Source organism: Hyaena hyaena, unplaced genomic scaffold, assembly GCF_003009895.1.
Source record: "Hyaena hyaena isolate Hyena2069 unplaced genomic scaffold, ASM300989v1 scaffold_69, whole genome shotgun sequence".
Classification (NCBI taxonomy): Eukaryota; Metazoa; Chordata; class Mammalia; order Carnivora; family Hyaenidae; genus Hyaena; species Hyaena hyaena.
In genome coordinates, this window is record NW_024080702.1 from 1805319 (window position 1) to 1830646 (window position 25328).

At 44.9% G+C, this 25328-nt stretch overlaps 1 protein-coding gene across 2 annotated transcripts in view; it reads left to right on the forward strand.

Moving 5' to 3' along the window:
- The window catches only part of TRAPPC9 (trafficking protein particle complex 9), a 555131-nt gene that overhangs the window by 49417 nt on the left and 480386 nt on the right, over positions 1 to 25328 (forward strand). For both annotated transcript variants that reach the window (XM_039232979.1, XM_039232980.1), the window contains 2 exons: positions 478 to 599; positions 7941 to 8066. In XM_039232979.1, coding sequence (XP_039088910.1) covers positions 478 to 599; positions 7941 to 8066 — 248 coding nt within the window. The remainder of the gene's footprint in view (positions 1 to 477; positions 600 to 7940; positions 8067 to 25328) is intronic.

Here is a 25328-nt window from a genome sequence, read left to right on the forward strand (position 1 = left end):
TATATGAGCTAGGAAGGGGGTATATGAGCTAGAAAGGGGGTATATGAGCTAGGAGGGGGATATATGAGCTAGGAAGGGGGTATATGAGCTAGAAAGGGGGGATATGAGCTAGGAGGGGGATATATAAGCTAGGAAGGGGGTATATGAGCTAGAAAGGGGATATATGAGCTAGAAAGGGGGTATATGAGCTAGAAAGGGGATATATGAGATAAGAATCGGGTATATGAGCTAGGAAGGGGGTATATGAGCTAGGAAGGGGATGTGTGAGCTTGGAAGGGGGTATATGAGCTAGGAAGGGAGTATATGAGGTAGGAAGGGGGCATATAAGCTAGGAAGGTTTAAAAAATGGCATCATTATTTGAATTGCAGTAGGGAATATTTTAAGTTTTATCTGGTTTGTGCCCCTCTTTCAAACAAACAAAGAAGCAAGACAGAAAAAGCAAAAAGATTATTTCTTTTCTTCCTCTTGGTTTGCAGGTGCCCTCACAACCAATGGCATAAATCCCGACACCAGTGCTGAAATTGGGCGTGCTAAGAACTGTCTGAGTCCTGAAGACATAATTGACAAATATAAGGAGGCCATTTCGTATTACAGCAAGGTGATTTTACTGCTTCGTAAATCCCTACAATGATTGTGTTGTTTTAATCAGGGGTTCCTGGTTTCCACTGTGAAATACTGCAGTACATCCCAGTTATTTGGTTCTGTAAGTATACATGTCTCATCCCATAATGCATGAAACTATATACTAAAACTCTTTTTTATTTTTGATTCAAAATTGTGTATATTTAATTTAATATTTGGAAAAAGGGGAAAAGGATGATCATATAGCCCCACTACTTGGAGATAACCATTTTAACATTTTAATATCCATTTTCTGGTCTTTCTGTCAACATATATTGCCTATATCATAAAAATGGCCAGCATCCTGTACTTACAGTGTGGAGACCTGCATTTTTCGCATGGAGTATCATGTGTTCCTCTCTTTAGTGAATCTTCCACGTCCTGATTTTTAATGAAGTGTGTAGCATTCTGTCTTCTGGAAGCACCATTCTTGTTACTCTGGATTTACTTATTTATTTAAATGTTTGTTATTTATTTTTGAGAGACAGAGAGACACATGATGAGCAGGGGTGGGGCAGAGAGCGAGGGAGACCTAGAATCTGAAGCAGGCTCCAGGCTCTGAGCTGTCAGCACAGAGCCTGATATGGGGCTCGAAGCCATGAACCGTGAGATCATGACTTGAGCCAAAGGCAGATGCTTAATTGACTGAGCCACCCAGCATCCCTTGGATTTAAAAAAAAATTTAAATTTCAAATATACATTCTGAAATACTGAAAACAAGAAGTCAGGCTGTACAGAAGAGCGGTAGCAAGCAGAAGATGAAACTCCTACCCTTATTTCTTAGAGTAACAGCTGTTAACAATTCGGTACCTATCTCTTGTGACCTTTATACCTGTGAAATATATATATGAGTGCATATATATCTCTTATTTAGGAAGATGAAACTATACCACGTGTGTTATTCTGTAGCTTGCTTCATTCACTCACAGATTCATCCTAGATGTTCTCCCACTGCAAACCTGCTTGATTCTTTCAGATAGGGTGGAAAGTCTTTTAATTTTTATTTAATGCTTATTTATTTTTGAGAGAGAGAGAGAGAGAGAGAGAGCGTGAGCAGGGGAGGGACAGATTGAGAGGGAGGCACAGAATCAGAAGCAGGCTCCAGGCTCAGAGCTGTCAGCACAGAGCCTGACTTGGGGCTGGAACTCATGAACCATGAGATCATGACCTGAGCTGAAGTCGGATGCTTAACTGACTGAGCCACCCAGATGCCCGTTGGGTGGAGTCTTCGAAAGTGTGGATGTAGTCATTTGTCAACGCTTTTTGTAAGAGGCCATTAGGACCCCGATACAGGGAGTAGACAGCACCTAGAGCATTTAGCTCTGCTCCCACAGAGCTCACCACGTGCTCTGATTTGCTTAATTCCTACCTTTTGATGGATGCTTAAGTTTTCTCACTTTCCCCTGTTACGAAAAAATGCCTCAGTGAACATTCTTGTATATATATTCTTGTGTTCTTGTGTGATTATTGCTTTAGTTATGATTCTGGAAATTTGGGGCACCTGTGTGGCTCGGTTGCGTGTCTGAGTTTGGCTCAGGTCATGATCTCACAGTTCCTGTGTTTGAGCCCCGTGCCTGACTTTGCACTGACAGTGCGGAGCTTGCTTTGGATTCTCTGTCCCCCCACTCTCTGACCCTCCCCTATGCACGCTCTTTCAAAAATAAATATTAAAAATTAAGAAAAAAGATTTTTGGAAATTTAATCACTGGATATGACATTTACATTTGTGATAAGTTACTCTCAAGTTACTCCCCAAATTTCTTCTCCAATAGGGAATGAAAAAGGTGTAGATCTATTTAATGGATTCTCTCTTACTACTATTATTTCATTTTAGTTTTCCTTCCCATAGTTGCAAACAGTGCTGTGATAAATGCCCTGGTAGGGAAATCTTTTTGGACTGATGTGTTTGTTTTTAAGGGGATAGTTCCTAGAAGTGGACTTGAGTCGAAGAGCATACATGGTGTTTTTAGAGTTTACTTAAAATATTGGCATAGTGTCCTTCAAAAGGGTTGACAGTCTGCTCTCTCACAAACACCGCCTCTTACATCCTTTTAGAATATTTGTCACTATGATGGACAAAAGTAACTTTTCATTGTTTTAGTTTGCATTTGATTACCAGTGAGATATTGGACATTTTTTTGCTTGTTGGCATTTATATTTCTTATATGAATTACCCATTTGTGTCCTTTGTACACATTTAAGTTAGGGTGTTTTTCTTGTTACTTTGTTATAGCTCTTTATATATGGTGCGTACCAGCTTCTTTTCTTTTATTGATGTCTATTACACATCTATGTTCGAAGGTTGCTTGCCTTTAATTTTGTTCAGGAACTTTTATTTTTGGTTGTGGTCAAACATGTTTTTAATATAGTAAATTTTTTCCTTAGGGGTTTTACCTTTGGTATTATGCTTAGAAATACTTTAACAATAAAATAAAGGGGTTTCCTCTGTTTTTTAAAAAAAGATTTTATTTATTTGAGAAAGAGAGCATGTGTGAGTCGGGGAAGGACAGAGAGAGAGGGAGAGAGAGAATCCCAAGCAGGCTCCGCATAGTCGGTGCAGAGCCTGATGCGGGGCTCGATCTCACGAACTGTGATATTATAGTCTGAGTCAAAATCAAGAGTCCGATGCTTAAATGATGGAGCCACCTAGGAGCCCCATCCTTAGGTTTTTTAAAATCTCTAAAACGGGGATGATGATAGTACCTGTCTGAAAGGGTTGTAGTGAGGATGAGCAGAGCTAAGTATATGGAAAGGGTTGTATTTGATGTTGTTAGCATTTTAAAATATTTATCTCCTTCCCTGTAATTTATTTTGTGTACATTATGACACAGCAATAGCATTTATTTTTTCCAGGTTACTGTCTAATGGTTCCACCACAATTTATGGAATTCATACTTTTTGTCTCTGATTTGAAATTCCACTTATACTGAATACATACATATATTGCAGTCTAATTCTGAGCTTTTTATTCCTTTCTATGAATTTCTTTTCTTACTCCAGCATCATGATATTTTATCTCCTGTGGTTATTTAATATGTAGTAGTGTGTCTTCTTTTCTTTAAAATACCTTCTTCCCATCCCAGATTTTCTTGGCTAGTATCATGAATAATAATTCCTCAAGAATCCTGAAATATTTCGTTCATGTTACAAAAAAAAAACCCACCAAAAAAAAAAAGCCAGATTGGAATTTTCATGGAGCTTGAAGTAAGTTTTGAATTATTTTTAGGAGAACTCCTATCTTTACAAAATTACTTTCTCTGTAGAATATGTTAGCATCTCTGCACTTATACATCTTATTTTAAGTCCTGCATTACAGAGTTGCAGGTTTCTTCTTAGAGAATGTGAGCATTGTTTTTAAGTTTATTTCTAGTTATTGCATGTGTTTTTGTTAATTTTGTGGGCGAGATTTTTTTTTTTTTTTTGCCCTTATATTTTTGAACTGCTTATAGCTGATATGTAGAAAGGCAGATTGAGGTTTTAATATTTGTTTTGTAACTGGCTGTTTAAAAATCATAGATATTAAGTACTTTTCCCAGACTCCTTTCTTTTCTGTCTTTTAAACTTTGTTTCCAAGATGATCAAAATGATCATAGCTACGTGCTGTAGGTGGGCAGACAGATGGAGAGAAGTCACGTGGCCCCTGTAACTAATTCTAGCAGTTTAGTGACTGCCTGTGGCCTAGAGAAGCAGGCAGAGCCAGGTTAGACCAGGGAGGCTCTGAACATGCATAGGAGCCAGGCTCTCCCACCTCTGTGGCAGAGACCCACGGGTGTGGCGGGTGGATGCCACTTTACCAGCCGTGTCTGATGGAAAGTTAGTGGCTGCCCATAGCACCGAGTCAGTGTCGGCGTCAGCCTCATCTCGGGGGGAGAGGCTTGTCTGCCGTGGGCACAGCAGGGAGACCAGGTGGCCGTGGGCTCTGAGTTTCCCCGTCCCGAGAGTGGAAAGAGCAGGCTCTGGAGTAAGACAGAACTGGGCCTGGGTCTCTTCCACTGAGTCTGCGCTGTCTGACCTCAGTCCTGTCATATGCTCTCAGCCCTGGGTTTCTTTTCTCTCAGATGGTGAGGTTAAGGCCTATTGCATCAAGATTTTTTTAAAAAAAGTTTTTAAAATGTTGATTTCTTTTGAGAGAGAGCGAGAGCGAGAGCACGTGAGCTAGTGGGGGGTGGGCAGGGAGAGAAGGAGAGAGAAAATCCCAAGCAGGCTCCGTGCTGTTAGTGCAGAGCTTCATGTGGGGCTCGATCCCGTGAACTGTGAGGTCATGCCGGAGCCAGTATCAAGAGTCAGATGCTCAACCCACTGAGCCCCCCAGGCACCCCTGTATCGCGTTTTTAACCAGAGGCCACAATTTATAAAATATCCACTCCTGTGGCAGATTCGTTTGTATTGCTCGATAAAAAATTGGTCGTCGTTTCTCCTTCCTTGGTTGAGTCCGTGCCCAGCCAGACGTCGGGGGAGAAACAGTTCCTAGTATTAGGCCTGTGATGCAGGCGGGCGGAGCAAACGCAAGTCTTGCCCTTCTCTGGTTGTAGTTTTATTCATTTGCTTCATTTTCCTCTTAGTTCCTTGTCTTCCTTTACGTCCTTCCCCCCCCCCCCCCGTGAGGGGACAGTGATACAAGAATGTGTGTACACTTCTCAGATTTGATTTGATCGTATTTGACTTGTACACACATGCTTGCACACATACACGTGCACAGGCACACACACAGGCATGCACTCACGCACAGGCACACGCGCACACCCGTCAGACTACCTCCCCCTCACTGAGGGAGAAGCACCGCTTTTCGGTTGTCAGTCACTGTGAGTGACAGTGACGTCTCTCAAGCAGATTCTTGGTGGCTCACAAATGATTTTTTATTAGAGTTCTGATTTGTGGCCAAGAAAATTCTCTTGTTTTAGAAGAAATGAAATGGAGACATAGACATTCTCCCGAGATATTGATGTCATATTTATAGTTGGAAGGAACCTGAGAGAACATAGAGCCTCATACTTTTTCTTAGGTGAGACACTGAAGCCCAGAGAGGGTAAGTGACTCGACTGAAGTCACACAGGGACATTATTTGTACTGGAAGCTGGGTCTTCTGGCTTCTTCTACACACAGATGAAAAGACAGCTGGATTGGGCGGCAGGGGACCTTCCTCTCTTGAGCTACGGTGTATGGGCTGAGCTCTCTGTGCTCACCCACCTTTAGCTTTGTTCCTGTGGCCTCTCAGGTAAAGGTCACTTTGTTCCTAATGGCACGGTTGCTCCACGGTAGGCCTGGAGTCAGACAGACCACCGTTCAAATCCTGTCTCCACCCATCACTAGCTTTGTAGCCTTGGGTGAGAAACTTTACTTTTTTTTAAGTCTCATTTTAGAACCTAAAATAAGGATAATAATTATTTTAGTTTTTTTTTTAAAACTTTTTTATAGTTTATTTATTTTTGAGACAGAGAGAGACAGAACATGAGTGGGGGAGGGGCAGAGAGAGAGGGAGACACAGAATCTGAAGCAGGCTCCAGGCTCTGAGCTGTCAGCACAGAACCTGATGTGGGGCTCGAACCCACGAACCATGAGATCATGACTTGAGCCAAAGTTGGACGCTTAACCGACTGAGCCACCCAGGCACCCCATGTTTTAGGGCTTTTGTTTTAGAATTGAATGAGATACTTCCCTCATCTGTTCCTGAAATACTGATCGTACAAATCTGTGCTGGTAGGTAGGACTCAGTAGTGAGAACGGGGCTTGGTCCCTGCATCCCAGAGTTATGTTCCAGGAACACGCTTGTGGGGAGGTTGTCAGTAACTGTCCGTTTTTTACCTAATCCCCGCTGATTGTGGATACCTTTCTACTGATGTATGAACAATTCTTTATGATCGTAGTTTAAATCTTTGTAATATAATTAAAAATATGTAAGTAGAACATAAACATAAGTGAAAAAAATGGAGTTGGCTTTTATTGTCACCTAAATGGAAGTTGTTTTAAAGGTTTTGAAGGAAAAGAAGTTACTGAGTTTCAGTGCAATAAAGTCCTTCTGTGAGTTTTTTGTTGTTGTGTTGTTAAATGGTATATAAAAATCGGTAATCTCTGACTTCAGCGTTGGTAGTTAGGTAAGAGTAGTTTCTCTTTGTGATTGTGCGTGGTAGTTTTTGTAATGTGCCACAAATTACGTATGTGTTACATACTTGGGAAGAGTGGAGGCTCCCCTTCCCAGCACAGCCCCTTCTCCTTCTACCTTATAAAAATAATTTTAGTAAGAAATAAGAGCTTCTTAACAATTGGCAGATGGACAGACGTAGTCTCCCGGGCATTTCTGCCTGCCAGGCCCACGGGGGTCTCAGTAAATACTTGTTGATGGAATGGGGGGTCTCCAATATTTGATGCCTCAAGAGGAGTATCGGTGAGGGACCTCCTCCTCCTCGGGCCGCCCCTAGGCCCTGGTGGACATGGATTTATGTCTGTACGACTTTTCCTCAACTGCAGGTTTCATCAGATACCTCCACTGAAAATCACTCAAGCTCGGGATACTTAGGAAGAAAACAAAACCGGGTTGGAGCGGAAAAGAAAACAGAACAGCTAGTGCGCAGAGTTTCCGCGCCGCAGCCTGGGCGGGGCGGGGGTGCGATGGACGCTGGAGGGAGGGCGCCAGGCCAGGGGGCCCGGGGGCCACTCCGCAGCCCGCTCCAGGCTCCGAGCCACACGGCGTGGCGGCTCTCATGGCTTGAAGTTACCGTGGGCAGAACGGTGAGCACTGGAGGTGAGGTCTGAGGAGCGCTGAGCCAGTGTTACTATCGAGCTGGGGAGTGAAGTCCTCAGTACCTTTTCTGTCACCTGTGTCGTTTGTCCTTCATCTCAGGAGCTGAGAAGCAGACAAGGAGCTGGGAGAGACCATCAGAGAGGCATGGGACACTTAAGTAAAGGGCACATAGTGAAGCGGGGAGCTAGGATGTTTGCAACAAAGTCCAGTGAATTTACAGCTGCTGCAGGTGTGAGAGGGTCTGCGGTGTTTCAGAGCACAGGAGGCGCTGAGTGGGAATGGAGCGCAGGGTATCCACTGATATAATTTTGAAATTTTGTGAGATATCCAGCTGTGGTGGTTGTGTTATTTGAACAAATGCATACATATTTATATGGGCACCAACGTTCTCCGACCCCATAATGACAGACTTCCCCAAATACAGTCCTCACTCCCTGCTCCCCGCTCCCCCTTCCCCCTGTGAGGGGGGCAGTCGCGTCCTGGAACTTGGGGAAGTGCCCTGCAGGGCTTTGGCTTCACCGTAGGACAGAAAATCTTTACTCTCCTTTTTTGACGCGGGTCTCCCTCTGCACCCTGCAGTACAAGAATGCCGGAGTGATTGAGTTAGAAGCGTGTGTCAAGGCCGTGCGTGTCCTCGCCATTCAGAAGCGGAGCATGGAAGCCTCAGAATTCCTCCAGAACGCGGTGTACATCAATCTTCGACAGGTGGGTGCACGTCCCTGTCCCGTGTGTGGAAGAGTGAGCGCAGCTCTCCTGAAGCTTGCCGTGACCCTGCCGCCAGGATGCAGTGGCTCCGTGTGGACTCTGCAGCCAGAGCTCAGTACCCTAAGTACTGTTTTACGTTATGGTTTTTTACTTTCAAAATTCTGATTTCTTTTTCTTAAATTTTAGAGAGAGAGAGGGCATAGGTGAGCAGGGGGGAGGGACAGAGAGGAGGGAGAGACGGAGAAAGAAACTACTAAGCAGGACCCATGCTTAGCGTGGAGCCCAACATGGGGGTCGATCCCACGACCTGAGCCAAAATCAAGAGTTGGACGCTCAATTGACTGAGCCACGCAGGCGCCCCCAATTCAGAATTTTCTGTCCTTAAATTTTTTCTTGATTAGGGAAACCACTTTGCCTCTTACCAGCTTTGTGACCTTGGTCCGGCTCTGCCTCTTGTTACTTGTGATGTGACTGCCATTTGTATCCCTGTCTGGGTGGTTAGGTTTCTAAAACACGAAGTCTGGGAAAGTCCTTTGGACCGTTCATGTTACACAGTAGGCACTCAAGCGGTACTGCTCAGTCTGCATCTGATAGGATTTTAATAAAATCATTAGAAAGTTTGGCTGCAGGTCGCTAATGCAAAATCATGAAGTTGGTAGTCTAGAAAGTTTTGAGACATTTAGCTAATTTAACTTGGATTTTGATGGACGGGACAGCCAAGTGTCGTAAGTTCAGCAGCATGTATAAGGACCCATGGCTGGGAGTGGGACACAGGTGACTGTAACAGCGAAGCTCTTTGCTGAGCGCAGGCTGTGCTGAGGGGGGGGAGAGGCGGGTTCTGCCCTCCCCGCGATGACAGCTTCATGGCAGAGATGGACCTTCAGGGTGGGACGAGTAAAAAAAAATGGAAAAGGGAGTATGGCAAACGGATTGAAGCCGGTTTGGTGGTGGTGGAGGGTGTGGGGTCAGGGGCTGTCTGGGGCGGTGAGGTTCAAGTTGTGAATTTGTTCTTAGTCCTCATAACCCTGGCGGCCAAGTGCAGTTATTCCTGTTTACCTAAGAGGAGCCTCAGGCTAGAGAAGAGTTATGTTATGTGTCAGAGTCAGATCACAGTCTCGGAGGTGAAGGGGCCTCTGGAAGGCATGCTTGCTGATACCTACTTCCCATGACGCTCCCCAGCAGAGGCGAGCTGCAGTGCTGCGGTCTGTGGGCCCTAGAATATTCAGTGGGTGGCAGGACAGACTTGGCTGGGCTCACTGTACTGCTTGAGTGTGCAGTCTGGGGGTGGGGAAGCAGGCACTAGACATACGTAAAATAAATGATCACCGACCGTGAGCGGCTCTGCAGAGGAAAAGAACCTGCTTCATCGTGTAGAGCTGGGGAATATCCTCGCCAGGATGCTCTGGTGGTGCCCATCCCAGTAATGGAAGTTCTGTTACCAGGCAGGGACCAGAAGGCAGGGCGCCCCCATTAGCAGGTACCCTGAAACTCACCGAGTATACCTGAGGCTACGCAGCCAGTTTATGGCAGGTAGGTAACTAGGTGTGAAGAGACTGTCATCATAGCAACTTTGGTAAGTAGTTTATCGTAGCCTGTTGTAGGGAAGGGCTAGTCGAGGACGTGACTTTGCTGTGTGCCTGGGATTTCCTCGTAGACACCACCGTTGGTATGTAAACGTGGTTGGCTGTGACTCTGAAGTCTGAGGTCTGTGGACTGCATCACAGAGCTTTCCCCAAATGACTGAAACTAATTTCTTAATTGGTAGAAAATGGTGACGATAAGAGAAAGGGGTAGTAAGTGTCTGAGAAACTTGGCAGGAGCCGGCACCACACCAGATTTGAGAACGTACCGCAGGACCAGTGTGGTCGCCCCAACACGATGCTCGCTTAGGCCCGATGTTCAGGAATGGTCCTGGGCCGTTTAAAGAGCACTGTGGCTCATGATCTGTGACCTCCTTGTCTCTGGTTAACTTTCTCTTCAGAGCCATTTACGTTTTGTGCAGGCTACTCTGTTCAGATGTAAGAACAGCCTCTTTCAACGTCTGGCTGCAGTTTCTTAATGAAGCTGTTGCTAAGGAACCCAGTAAAAGCGGGCAGATATGCACATGATAATTGTAACCTCAGAACTTTATGTAAATTAAGCCCCAAATCAGAGGGACGGGGAGATTCAGGAAAGGCCTTTTAAGATAGAAGGGGAAAGTGTAACGATAGGGCCCAGGTGAGACCGGGACATGTCAGTCCCAGCAGCACGGCGCCCAGCTTTCCGGATGGCGTGTGGGGACCTCACCGTTCTTGCACAGAAAGAAACGGTTGCATGGGGAGGAGGGAAGTCGCGTTGCTTACTGGAGAAGGGACAGGAGAGGGGGGCGCAGTGAACACCATGCAGCGTGGCCTTCTGGTATAAGGCAGAGGGCTTCTGTGCGGAGCAGGCAGAGAAGGAAGTGTGTTGGTGACAAGTTAGAGCTGCACAGAAAGGGACAGAGCAGGCTGGGGGGGGGGGGTGGCCCTGCCACCAGCCGGGCTTCAGGGGAGGAGCCGCTCTCCAGGCCACCGGGTCGGCCTCGCTTGTTGCCATGGGAGCCCAATGAGGTGAGGACAGAGGGAGAGGGCTGACATCAGGGGAGAGTCAGAGACAGAAGGGGTTCCGCACGTGTGGTTGCATTCAACTCGAGGGCATTGAGGATCGCGCTCCGTGGTGAGAAGGCTGTGGCAGAATATCCCACATGGGGACGGCCGACAGCTGACACAGATCTCTGTGTCACGGGCACCGGGCTCTTGTAGCTCATCATCTGTTTCTTCGTCAGCTGTCGGGATCTGGACCCTGTTTTAGCTCCGTACGCGCACGTCCTGGCGTGTTATACTCCCCTCCCCCTGGTTTCACTTAACTGCAGTCCTCACTTTCTCTCCCCACTTTTCTCCTTTTGTTCTTATTGTTGCTAAGTTGTGTTTAAAAAGTTGATTTAGGTTTTTTTTTTTTTTTTTAGAGTGGGGCAGAATGTAAATAAATGCATAAACAGAATCACAGACACCTCCTGCTCTTCGAAATTCTAGGCTACTTACCCTGGTAGTTATGGAGCCGACATTAAAGTGAGAAATCTTTAATGAGGAAGTCTGGTAATGCCTGTGAGTCCACGCACGCGTGTCAGAGGGCAGGTCCCGCTAACATCTGCTGGGTGTGGATGCAAGAGAGCGGGATGAATGCAGTCACCCCTCCTCTTGTGGCAGTGAAGGCAGTGACCACGTGCACGGCATCGTACTGAGAGCTTTACTGCGCTTCTGCCTTTAATCCTTAAAACCCTCCTGTGAGGAATTACTTTGTATTGTTAGATGTTTATTTATGTTGAGACAGAGCACAAGCGAGCAGCGCATGCGAGGGGGGAAGAGGCAGAGAGAGAGGAAGAGAGAAGCCCAGCCAGGCTTCATGCTGTCAGCACAGAGCCCCACATGGGGTTCTGTCTCGCAAACCGTGAGGTCATGACCTGAGCTGAAATCGAGAGTCCGACGCTTAACCAACTGAGCCACCCCAGATGCCCCTACTTTGTATTTTTGATGCATAATCCACTTCATTTTGAATGATTTTAGACTTTTGAAAATGTTACGAGAGTAGTACAATGAACACTCACGTCCTTGTCGCCTAAAAGGATAGTGTTGGTCTTTGTCTGTCTGGCTGACTCCCGGAGCATAACGTGTTCAGGGTTCATTCAAGTTGTAGCAAGAGTCAGTGCCCCCTTCTTGTTTCGGGGCAGGAGTCCGTGCTCCCTTCTTGTTTCGGGGCAGGAGTCTGTGCTCCCTTCTTGTTTCGGGGCAGGAGTCTGTGCTCCCTTCTTGTTTCGGGACAGGAGTCTGTGCTCCCTTCTTGTTTCGGGGCAGGAGTCTGTGCTTGCTACTTGTTTTGGGGCTGGATAGGATCCCACAGTGTGGATAGACTCCATTTTGCTTATTCATTCTTCAGTCAATGGAGATTGGGTTGTTTCCACCCTTGGCTGTTACGAATAATGCTGCTGTGAGCACTGATGTGTGAGTTTTTGTGAGGACGTATGTTTTCAGTGCCTAGGGGTGGAGGGGCTGGGTCATCTGGTGACTCTCTGTTTCACCTTCTGAGGAGTTACCAGACTGTTTTCCAAATGTGTGCCCCATTTACAGAACCATTACATTGTCTTCATGTCCACACTGATGCGTGATATTGTCCACCTCACGGTCACAACCATCCTGCTGGGTGTGCAGAGTTGTGTCCTTTGGTCTTGGTTTGCATTTCCCTGATGCCTCATGATGTTGAGCATCTTTTCATGTGCTTATGGGCCTTTTGAATCTGTGTGTAAATGCTTTGCCAGTTTTTAAATTGGGTTTTGTTTTCTTTTTATTGTTCATTTGTGGGAGCTTGTTCTATATCCTGGATACTAGTCTCTTATCAGATAGCCACTCTGCAAAAGTCTTCTCCCTTCCTGTGGATTGTCATTTCACCTTGTTGATGATGTCCTTTGCAGCACGGACGTCACTTTTGATGAAGTCAGTTTACCTGTTTGTCTTATCATTCATGCTTTTGGTGTGGCATTGAGGAAAACGTAGCCTGACCCAGTATCACAGAGCTTTACCGTTTTCATCTAGGAAGGTCATAGGTTTAGTTTTTGCATTTAGGCCCGTGAGCCCATTTTGAGTTAATTTTGATGGTCCGCAGTCAACTCAGACTGCTCCTGTGGCAGATAGACACCCAGTTGGCCCAGCGCCCTCTGTGGACTACACATCCTTCCCCGACTGAGCGATCGTGGACCCTTGTGGAAAATTGCCTGTAAGCGTAAGTTTTTTTTCTGGATTTTTAGCTCCATTCCATTGATTTATCTGTGCATCTGTCCCTGCCTTGCTCCCAGTAGCTTCGTAGTAAGTTTTGAAGTTGGGAAGTGTGAGTCGTCTATCTTTCCTCTTCTTTTTCAAGATTGTTTCGGGTATTCAGGGTCCCTCGAACTTCTGTGTGCATTTTGGGGTCACATGCCAATTCCTGCAAGGAAGCCGGCTGGGATTTTGGTAGGGATCCAGGTGAATATGTACATCACTTAGGGGAGTTTTGGCATCTTAATATTGCCTTCAGTCCTGTGAACATGAGGTGAACGTGAGGTATGTTAAGGTCTTTTACAATTTCTTTCAGTGATATTTTATTGTTTTCAGTGTACAAGTCTTGCACATTTTTGTTAAATGTATCTCATTATTTTATTCTCTTTAATGCTATTGTCAGTGGAAAGGCTGAGCTTCTTGAGGGCATTTATCTGTGTATCCCTAGGATTTTATTCATAGTAAGTGCCAGATCCATATTTGTTAAATGAATCTATTCACAATTGCCTCTTTCCCCCCATTTTATAAACAAGAAACCCCGACTCAGGTTAAGGTACCCGAGCATGTATGTGATGGCGAGAAATCAGACCCTTGGGTGGTGCACTGTGTGGGCGGTACTGGGAGCTTATTCAGGATGCATTCATCTTAATCCTTTGGGTGTATTTAGTCAGACGCTTTGAGTCAGGTGTGCAGAGTAGCTTAGGGCTATCCTGTTCGAAAGCAAATTTCTGATAAGAGTGCTGTACTTGAAACCCGATTTGTATGTGTCTTTGAAGAGGGTCATGTTCGGGGAGCTTGAGTGATGGGGACTTGTGTTTATTAAACACCTCCAAATGTAAATGATCGAACAGCACTTGTGAGAACGAGGAAGCTCTCCCCTGTGGCCGTGGTGATTGGTGGCAGTTGTAACCACAGCCAGTTGGACATTTTCGAGTGTGCTCGTTCGTCATGACCCGCTGAGGTGAGCTTACTGAATGTTTGTCCAGTCATCTGTTGAAATAGAACCGTAAGTGCTGACTATGGTTCAGTGGGTAGAAGTCATATAAAGAACAAGATTTGGATTTTTCCCATGAAAGCCTTTTTCTGAGAGCTGACATTGGACCCGTGTCAGAGAGAGTGACCGCAGACTCCCTTGTGTGATGGAGATTCATGTGGTACGGCACTCCTGCACAGGAGCCCAGGGCTGTACAAAATCTGAATTCTCGTCCAAAGGACTAGCAGGTGGGAAGCCCTGTGGTGGGAGGGAGGGCGAACGCTTAGAGTCTGAGGCACACAGGGCACGGGGGAGGTGACAGGAAGGTGACCGCCACAGGCTTCGTGGGCTGTGTGCCGTCTCCCGTAGGGCTGTCCTGGGAGCAGTGCGCAGCTGGAGGACTTTAACCAGGGCCTGCTGTGCTGTAAAGGATCTTCTTTGCGTGTAGAATGCCTGGAAACCTGCGGAAGGCTGGGCAGGGGGTGACGGGGTGACTTAGAGGAGGTGGCTTTGAGGTTTGGTGGTCAAGTGGGTCTTCCTCCCAGCTCTGCCACTTAGTAGCTGTGTGACCTGGACGGCTCACCTGAGGAAGCAGAGTTTCTCTAGTCATCTGGGCCACTAATGCCCTGATGCCCCAGGCTTGCTGTGAAGCGCCAGGGAGCTGTCGCGTGTGCAGCGAGCAGCACGGCGCCCGGCTCAGGCTGCATGTTGGTGAGCAGCTATCAGGGGAGGCACACTTGATGGAAAGTGGTCCCTGATGGCAGGTGGTGGGGGGGGGTGCAGGGACGATGCTGAGCTGAAGGGGGTGCCAGTGGGGGCAGGCGGCTGGGGGCCCCGGGGGAGGACAGCTGTGGGAGGAGGACCGTGGGGGCAGTTTGCGCAGGTAGAGGCTGAAGTGCCTTCGGAGCATCCCGGCCAGGCGGCCCGAGTGAGCCACATTGTGTGTCTGTGGCGCTCACTGAGGACGCTATCCCCGAGCTGGGCATTTTATAAAATCCTTCATCCCTGAGGACGCAGCAGTGTTGATCGCCGAGCGTCAAGACGTGCTTTATAATACGAGTGAGTTAGTACTATCATCTCTGTCATTGAAACTCCTGTTTCCTTCCTGATCACTTCTTTCACTGGTTAGACACTTACTGAGTAACCACTGGGCACAGCCCTCGCCCGGACTCCGGTGCCACAGCTAAGCGCCGGCGAACTGTCTTCTTTCCAGGAAGGAGGCCCGTGTGGTTGGTAGCCTCGTGTAACTTGCCAGCTTAGAATTCCGGTTTTTGTTTTCATTGATTCTATTTTATGTTGGCCATTTCCTGACGAGAGAGACATCTTGTGTCATTGTCATGCTCTAATTAGGTATTTCTAGGAATTGCTGATTCCATCCATAGTGTATGTATTTTATTAATCTTGTAGACTGTTTTCTCGTTTGCTGGCTCTGCCCCTTTCTTAATTTTGTATGCCCCTCTAAGTCTCTATCCTGTTAGGGACCTTAATTAGTGTATTATTTTCTTTAAAAAAATTCAAAATTTGTGTACAGTTGTTTCACATGTCACTTTAGTTCAGGTGCAAAAGTGATTTGACAAGTTTGTACGTTATGCTGTGTTCACCACAAGTGTGGCTACCCTTGGTCCCTACATGTCACTGTTCAGTGTCGTTGACTAAATTCCCTGCGCCGTGCCTGTCATTGTCATGACTTACTCATTCCGTAAGTGGAAGCCTATGTCTTCCACTGCCCTTCACCCATTTCCCCCATCACCCTACCGCTCTCCTCTCCGGCAACCATCAGTTTGTTCTCTGTATTTATAGGTCTGAGTCTGCTTTTTTGTTTGTTTGTTTAGAGTCTACACATGAGTGAAATCCTACGGTATTTGTCTTTCTCAGTGTGACTTATTTCACTCGGCACAGTACCCTGTAGGGCTGCCCATGTTGTTGCAATGGCACGATCCCATCTTTTTTTTTATGGCTGAGTGATATTCCATTGTGTGTGTGTATATATGTCTGTATCTTCCTTATCCGTTATCCATACATATGCTGTCCTTATCCATAAGTGACTATCAGTGGACACTTAGGTTGTGTCCATATTTTGGCTACTATAAATAGTGCTAAATACATAGAGGGGTATGTATATCTTTAAATTAATGTTTTGGTTTCAGTGGTGGAAATATTTGATCATATGGTATTTCTATTTTTAATTTTTTAAACATTAATTTTGAGAGAGAAAGAAAGAGAGAGAGAGTGCATGCACACATGTGCATGAGCAGGGGCAGGGCAGAGAAGGGGACAGAGGATCTAAAGCAGGGTCTCAGTGCAGAGCCCTATGCAGGGGCTCAAACTCACCAACCCTGAGATCATGACCTGAGCCGAAGTCGGATGCTTAACCCAACTGAGCCACCCAGGCGCCCCTATTTTTAATTTTTTGAGGCATCTCCATGCTGTTTTCCACAGTGGCTGCACCAGTTTACGTTCCCACCAAGAGTGCACAAGGGTTTCTTTTTCTTGATATCCTTGCCAACAGTTGTTATTTTCTGTCTTTTTGATGTTAGCCATTCTGACAGGTGTAAGGTGATGATGCTTCATTGTGGGTATGATTTGCATTTCCCTGATACTGAGTGATGTTGAGCATTTTTTTCATGTATCTATTGTGGGCCTTAGCTATTTACTTTTATTTTTATTCTTTTTAAAGTTTACTTATTTATTTTTAAGAGAGAGAGAGCACGAGAGTGAGGGAGGGGCAGAGAGAGAGGGAGAGAGAGAATCCCAGCAATGCAGAGCCCAGTGTGGGGCTCAGTTTCATGAACTGTGAGATCATGACCTGAGCCAAAATCAGAGTCAGATGCTTAACTGACTAAACCACCCAGGCGCCCCCTTAATTATTTTTTAATTAAAAATATTTGTTAATAGTTAAGAAAAATTCAGATATGTAAGTTTAGAGGAGAACTAGTGTATTTTCTGTTTGGGCAATATTGTGGTCTAGAAACTCTCAAAAGCCCTCTTTGCATGTGTCCTTTAAACATGCTGATTAAGAGATAAGACTTTTCGGGGCACCGGGGTGGCTCAGTTGGCTGAGTGTCCAACTTCGGCTCAGGTCAGGATCTCGCGGTTCGTGAGTTTGAGCCCCTCGTCAGGTTCACTGCTGTCAGCCTTTCAGTGCAGAGCCTGCCAGATCCTCTGTCCCCCTCTCTCTGCCCCTTCCCCCCGCGCTCTGCCCCAAATAAATAAATATTAGGAAAAAAAGAGATAAAAGTTTTCAAGATGCATAGCAAAAATGTAAATGGAAATCCTCTGGATCCAAAACAACTAGAAAGTATGAATTCTGGAAGGTAAATGACCCTCAGAAGCCAGCAAATGCCACCTAGCTCTTGGAACATGGTTTTAACAGCCCATGTAGGAGGGACAGGAGGTGAGCCTCATCAGGGCCTGCCCCTATTGGGAATGGGATGGCAGACCCATCTGTAAAACCAAGAACCGCCCCAGCCATGTTTAATGAAAGGGTGACCTAGAAAAAAATCCTACTCCTCAAAGCAAGAAATTAAGAAAACTCTGAATTTTGTTGGAAGGGAAAAAACAACCCAAACTAAAGATTTAGTTTAAAGTTGTCCTGGCATGGGAGTGACCACAAACTCTTGGAAGAAATATATAAATCCTCCTGGAATGAGAAATTTTTTTTTAAGTTTTTAATGTTTGTTTATTTCAGAGAGAGAGAGAGAATGAAAGAAAGAGAGAGAGACAGAGAGAGAGAGAGAGTTGGAGCACATGTGGGGGAGGGGCAGAGAGAGAGAGACAGGGAATCTGAAGCAGGCTCCAGGCTCTGAGCTGTCAGCACAGAGCCTGACGCGGAGCTCTGTCTCACAAGCAGTGAGATGATGACCTGAGCCGAAGTCAGGTGCTTAACTGACTGAGCCACCCAAGTGCCCTGAGAAATTGTGTTTTGAATGAATCAATGAACAATCAATACAAAAAGGTTCTCAAATGATTCCGATTCAGGATGTTAGATCCCAAACATCAATGTTGGCTTTCTCCCAAGGGCTCATTTAAATATCCAAGAAGATTTTTTTAAAGGAAGTAGCTACCTTCATAATTATATCCATCAATATTGTCATATGCTAGGAATTCAGAGGTGAATATGAAATAGTCTTTTATGCATTCTATTTGAGGAGACAAATCTATGTTTTGTGAGCTTGGTGGAAGGAGGTGTTTATTGCAGTCAGGCAGGAGATGATATTAAGAAAATGATGATGGGTGGGTGACAATTTGGTTGTATACGAACTTATTTAGTTGGCTTGTAATTTTGGGCTCCATGACTTGTTGTTGGAAGGAATGTGTTTTATGGTGGTTATACTTAAACTCAGGACTCCTTAGAATTAAAGAACAGATGCTGAGAAAGACGTAGTCCAAGTTTGTGAAGTCACCCAGGTATACATTAAGCTTGCTTGCTCACTAAACCCAAAGCTGGTAAAGGTAAGCAGTAGTTCTTGAGGCCAGATGAGTTGGGTTTTAAGATTATCTAAGAATGAGTCCAAGGGAACGGGATGAGCAGAGTCAAGCGCTCTACTGCTTTTGGGCGGTATCCTTACCAAGGGTGGATAGTTTATAAAGTGTCATCTCTCTTTAATGTTTGTCAAGGTGTGAGGCACATGGTGTATACACCTGCTCCAGGAGTGTTTTAGGTACCCGCCTGGAGTGCTGGGCACAGTTGTCCCCACACTGTCAGTCCCTCCATCCATCTTCTTCTCGGGCACTGGGAACTCAGGAGACTGATTCCTCGTTGGCTTGTCTGTTTCCTCCATGACCTTGGCAACCATCGGGGGACCAGGGCCTACATAACTGTGTTTTGTTTTGTTTTTAATCCTTTCCCTTTGAATAATTAAAACTGAAAATGGATCCAATGACTTTAGCAGATGCTTTTTAAAGATAGGTCCTTGGTACAAACCTTGTAACCCTGCTTTGGGATGCAGGGAAGAAAGTTACGTTCTTTCCTTTCCAAACTGTTTTGACACGTATGTATGGAAATTTTGTGTAATTTTGAATATATATTTTCTCTCCGTATAATTATGGCTAGAAATAAACGTGGATAGAAACAGAATGTGTTTTCCACACTTGAGAATGTACGATCTCCGCAGTTTTCTGCCCTGCCGTGTCACAGTCATTGCTGGTAGAGCCATCACCAGGCTGTGTCATGGCGACTGCCACTGCCTTATTTGTCAGGGCCCGTGAGGGCCCCCCAGGTTCCCGTGTTTGAGAAGGCTGATGGCCGTTGAAGCATTTTCTGGAACATCTCTGGCTGGCTAATTTTGAGTTAATGGCAGTGACATCAAAGGCATTAATGAAATTTCCTATTTCCTGCACACTCACTGGGGGTTTTAAGCCTGTGCTGACCACACACATTATTTCATTTAGTCTTCCCAAGCGGTCATGATTGGATTTTATTATCTGTATTAATAAGGAAAGTGCCAGAGCTAGCAGTGTGCACATTTGGAACTGGCACTTGGGTCTTTCTGATTCCTGTGCCTATACCTTCCTTCCAGATAGCCAGACATCTCTTCCTGTTAATAGTACAGCTTTCTTTCTAGTGGAATAAAACAGGTGTGAACGTACTTTCAAGTTGGGGATGGAATGGTAAATTAACATTGGAATTCCTGAGTCCGTCTTACTAGTAAAGCTACTTGTCTTGAGTAATCTTTGAGTTACTTTCCATCAGAACTTCATGCAAATGTCTGGGCCCTGGTGGGCTCAGCTGTCATGGCCATGCAGCCTATTGAAAAACTAGAACAAAGATGTGTTAATCCTCCCTAAAAGAACAGCAGATCTGAAATGAATTTGGGAATTTGATTTCATATCAAAATTTTGTGAAGATTGTGGCCTAAAATTTTGCCTGGACTCTTTCTCATTCCCCAGATTCTTGTGCTGTGGCTGTCTTTGCTGACCTAACGTGGCTTTTCACAGGTCCCGTGGGCAATGAGGGACTTTTTAATCAAGTGTTTTCCTGGTGCTCTGAAGCAGTTGTGCCCAAGATTTTTCCATTAAGAATCTTTTCTGGGACTTGAAGTGATTGCAATTCTATTTATAGTGTTTATCATTTGGTTTCTTATTAATGTTTATCATTTAGTTTATTATGTTCAAATGACATAAAGAATGAAAGAGTATATTACTGATGAGCGTATTCCAGTCTTTCATCTTTAAGATTTTTTTTTTTAATATTTTTATTTATTTCTAGGAGAGAGAGTGAGAGAGAGAGACAGCGTGAGCAGGGGAGGGTCAGAGAGAGAGGAAGACACAGACTCAGAAACAGGCTCCAGGCTCAGAGCTGGCAGTCAGCACAGAGCCCGACGCGGGGCTCGAACCCACGAACCGCGAGATCATGACCTGAGCGAAAGTCGGACGCTTAACCGACTAAGCCACCCAGGCACCCCTCATCTTTAAGATTTTTTTTAATGTTTACTTATTTGTTTTGAGGGAGGGAGAGAGCATGAGCATACAGGGGAAGAGCACAGAGAGAAGGAGAGAGAAACCCAAGCAGACTCCATGCTGTCACGTAGAGCCCCATGTGGGGCTTGATGCCACAAACTGTGAGATCATGATCTGAGCCGAAATCAAGAGCCAGTCGCTCAACCAATTGAGCCACCCAGGCACCTCTGGTCTTTTATCCTTAACAGTGTCCATGAAAGGATCAGTGGGAACTCTGAGGGATTGGAGGCCAAGACTTGTGATCTTGCCTTGGCTGTCACCTTTATTTTAGATGGTGGCTTTGTTGAGTATACTGGCTTATGACCACTAATATTTTACCTCCCTCAACATCTTTTACCATATTTAAAACCAAATGATACAGTTGATGGTCTGGGAGTTTACAGGTATGTGCTGAAAGCATTAAGTACTTCTGCCTCTCCCATGTAGACCTCCTCAGTCCTCTGCCCATGGCTGCAACTCACTGTATTGGAATCTCTCTGCAGCTGGTACCGTATGCAAAGAGGGCAAAGACCTTGTTCTTTAAATTTGCATATGCATGGGTTGTAGACCTAAGCATAAAGCTTCTACAAGAAAACAGATGAGTATGTTTGGGACTTTGGGGTAAGCAAAGTCTCTTAGGCAAGGGCACAGTAAGCTTTAGCCATAAAAGAAAAATAAATCGAGCTACTTTACAATTGATAAATTAATAAATTGAGCTCCTTCACAATTTCTGCTTATCGAAAGACTCCTTTTGGAAAATAAATGTGCAGCAGACTGGACAATAGAACATTGAGAATATAGAAAGAACTCCTTTGACTTAGTAATAAAAAAAATGATATAATTTAAAAAATGACCAGAAAATTTGAACAAATGCTTTATGATAGAAGACATAGAGGTGGCGAATAATTGTATGAAAAAATGTCTAACACCATTAGTTATCAGTTAAATGCAAATTAAAACCACCAGAATGTCTAAAATGGAAAAGACTGATAACATCAAGTGTTGGTGAGCATGTGGAGCAATCAGTAGTAATTTTCTTATGTTACTAGTGTGAGTGTGAAATGATGCTTCCACTTTGGAGTATATACCTCAACATAACACAGAACATATGTGACAAATCCACAGTGAACATTCTCTAAGATCAGGAATAAGAAAAGGATGTCCACTATTGTCATTTTTATTCCACATGGCATTAGTAGTTTTAGCCACAGCAATCAGACAGGAAAAAGAAATAAAAGTCATCCTAATTGGCAGGAAAGAAATAAAACTGTCACTAATTGCAGATGAGATGATCCTAATATAGAAAATCCTACAGATGCCACCAAAAAACTACTAGAATTAATAACTGAATTCAGGAAAGTTATGGGACATAAAGTCAATATACAGAAATTGGTTGCATATGTATACACTAATAATGAAATAACAGAAAGGAAGATTAAGAAAACAACCTCATTTACAATTACATTAAAAGAACAAAATTCCTAGGAATAAACTTAACCAAGGAGGTGAAAGACCTGTACTCTGAAAACTATAAGAAAATGATGAATGAAATTGAGATGACATAAATAAATGGAAAGATATACCATGTTCATGGATTGGAAGAATTAACATTGTTAGAACTCCATACTACCCAGAGTAATGTACAGGTTCAAAGCAATTCCTATGAAAATATCAATTACTATTTTTCAGAGAACTAGAATGAAGAATCCTAAAACTTGTGTGGAATCACAAAAGACCCCAAATAGCCAAAGCAATCTTGAGAAAGAAGAACAAAGGCATCACACTTCCTGCATTCAAACTATCCTAGAAAGTTAAAGTGATCAAAGCAGTATGGTACTTGTACAAAAAAAGACGCATAGATCAATGGAACAGAACAGAGAGCCCAGAAATAAACTCATGCTTATGTGGTCAATTAATCTATGACAAAGGAGCCCGAAGTATATAATAGGGAAAAGACAGTCTCTTCAATATGGTGTTGGGGAAAGTGGACAGCTAGCTACATACAAAAGTGTGAAACTGAATCACATTCTTATACAACATATATAAAAATAAATTCAAAATTGATTACAGTCCTAACTATAAGGCTTGACACCATTAAAAGCCTAAAGAAAAACAGGCCTAATGGAAAACATTGGCAGTAATCTCTTGGACATCAGCCTTAGCAGCACTTTTCTAGATCTGTCTCCCTTTGCAAGGGAAGCAAAACAGAAATAAGCTATTGGGACACACCAAACTAAAAGGGTTTTGTACTTGCAAAGGAAACCATAAACAAAACAGAAAGGCAACCCAGTGAACAGGAGGAGATATTTGCAAATGATATATCTGATAAAGGGTTAATATCTAAAACAGCAGAATTCATATAATTCAAAACCAAAAAAAAAGCAATCTGATTACAAAATGGGCAGAGGACCTAAATAGACATTTTCTCCAAAGAAGACATCCAGATAGCTAACAGGTGCATGAAAAGGTGCTTAATGTCATTCATTATCAGGGAAATCCAAATCAAAACCACAGGGAAATACCACCTCATACCTGTCAGAATGGCTATTATCAAAAAGACAAAAAAAAAAAAAAAAAGTGTTGCCGAGGGCGTGGGGAAAAAGGAGTCCTCGTGACTGTTGGTGGCAATGCGAACTGGTGCAGCCACTCTGGAGAATAGAACGGAGGGTCCTCAAAAAAGTAAAAATGGAAGTACTGTATGATTCAGTAATTCTACTTCTGGCGGTTTACCTGAGGAAAATGAAAATACTTACTTGAAAAGATACATTCACCCCTGTGTTTATGGCAGCATTGTTTATAGTAGCCAAGTTGTGGGCACACTCCAAGTGTCCGTCTATAGACACGCATGTACCCACCCAATGGAATGTTACTCAGCCATAGAATGAATGACGTCTTGCCATTCACAGTAATACGGATGGACCTAGAGGACAGAATGCTAAGTGAAATAAGTCAGACAAAGACAAGTACCATATGGTCTCCCTTACATGTGGAATCTAAAAAACAAATGAACAAGCAATATCAACAGAGAAACAGACTCATAAATACAGAACTCGTGGTTTGCCAGAGGGGTGGGGGGATGAGGGAAATCAGTGAAGGGGATGAAGAGGTACCAACTTCCAGTTATGAAATAAGTCACAGAGATGAAAAGTACAGCAGAGGGAATATAGTGAGTAATACTGTAAAAACTCTGTGGTGATAGATGGTAACTACACAGAGAGGGAGACACAGAATCCGAAACAGGCTCCAGGCTCTTGAGCTGTCAGCACAGAGCCCAACCCGGGGCTCAAACTCATGAGCCATGAGATCATGACCTGAGCTGAAGTCGGACATTTAACCAACCGAGCCACCCAGGTGCCCCATTTTTAAAAAATGTTTATTTGTTTTTGAGAGAGAGAGAGAGCACAAACCGGGGAGGGGCAGAAAGAGAGGGAGGCAGGATCCAAAGCAGGCTCAGCTCCGTCAGCACAGAGCCTCATATGGGACTCAAACTCAGGAACTGTGCGTCATGACCTGAGCCAAAGTCAGACGTTTCACTGACTGGGCCACCCAGGTGCCCCACCATTTGTGTATCTTTTTTGGAGAAATGTCTGTTCATATTCGTTGCCCATTTTACATTGGGTTGCTTGTCTACTTATTATTGAATTGTAAGGATTCCTTATATAGTCTATATGTAAATTCCATGTGAAATATAAAAAATGATGCTTCCACTTTGGAAAACTTCAGGTGGTCCTCTGGGGGGTGTGGTGGGAGGCGGAGATTGAGTGTGTACGCGAATAACGCAGGAGAAGAGGGAAATGACATCGTGGAATCCAGGAAGGCGGTGAGAATTTAGGGAAGGGAGAGGCCGCTCACACAGGAGAGCATGAGGGCCAGTGTCTGGGAGGCGCGCTGAGTGGGGTGCTGCCATGGGCAGACGTGGGAGCCAGCCTGCTGGTTTCTTATTCTGCCTCAAATATGCGGGCCTGGCTGACCTCTCCGTCATCCTCGTCTCCTGGAGAGTCAGCCCTCATCTGTGTTTCATTGAACTCTGAGCAATTTTTCCTTCACTTCTTCACCGTTGCCTTCTCTGAGGGCAGGGCTCTTTCCCTGTTCTGTTCCCTGCTGTGAGCCCGGCCCCAGGGGCCGTGGACACCGGAAGGCATTCACTGAACAGGTGTCCACAGAATGAGAAAACACACACATTGGAATTGTCCTGTTTGGCTGGGTCACAGGTAGGCAGTGGGTCCTGGGATTATGAGGGCAGGGCTTGTGGTTGTGGTACCCAAGGGCTTCCTGCTGTTTCTGAGAAGGGGGGATGGCCTCTGAGCTGTGCTCCGGGAATACTGGTCTGGTGGGTGTCTGTGGCTGGATAAAGCAAGGTCTCGAAAGCTGGTTGGAAGACCATTTAGATTTGTCCTCCAGGTGAGGGTCCAAGCAAGGGCCATGGAGCTGGGTATGGAGAGGGCATTGAGGAGCACGAGCTTGCGGGGCTGCCATGCTGTGGTTCTGTGCTCACAGACGTATCTGGGCAGCAGATTTATCAGCAGGCTGGCAGAGGGACAGAACCGCCTCCTTACGCAGGATGGCCTAAGCAGCAGGGTGGGTGGTGGCCAGCCTCCCTCTTTACAGGTGGCTGTGACACAGTAAGGTCAGCAGAGCCCCGACCCGAACTCAGGCCTGGTCTCTGACACTTCCGGGCTGTGTGATTTTACATTGGCTGTTCGTACTTGTCTGAGCTTCACATTTCCTTATCTGTGAGCTGGGGTAGAAACAGTTCATGGGATTGTTGTGATGATTAAGGTACATTAGATTTGCTGGTACTTGAGAAACAGAAGTTGTTACTACGTCACGGGAATGTGGGGAGAATCCAGTCAGGCCATGGATGAAAGAAAACCTTCTGGAAGCACAAAGGCTGAAGCCTAAGTTAGGTGTTGTGATTGTTAATGGCTCATCGTCTGGTTATGTGGTTCCATGTATTTTCTACTTAAAAGTTTTGTACTTGAGGAAAGTCCCTGCCCGAATCCTAGCGTCAAGGTGAACTGTTGTTCC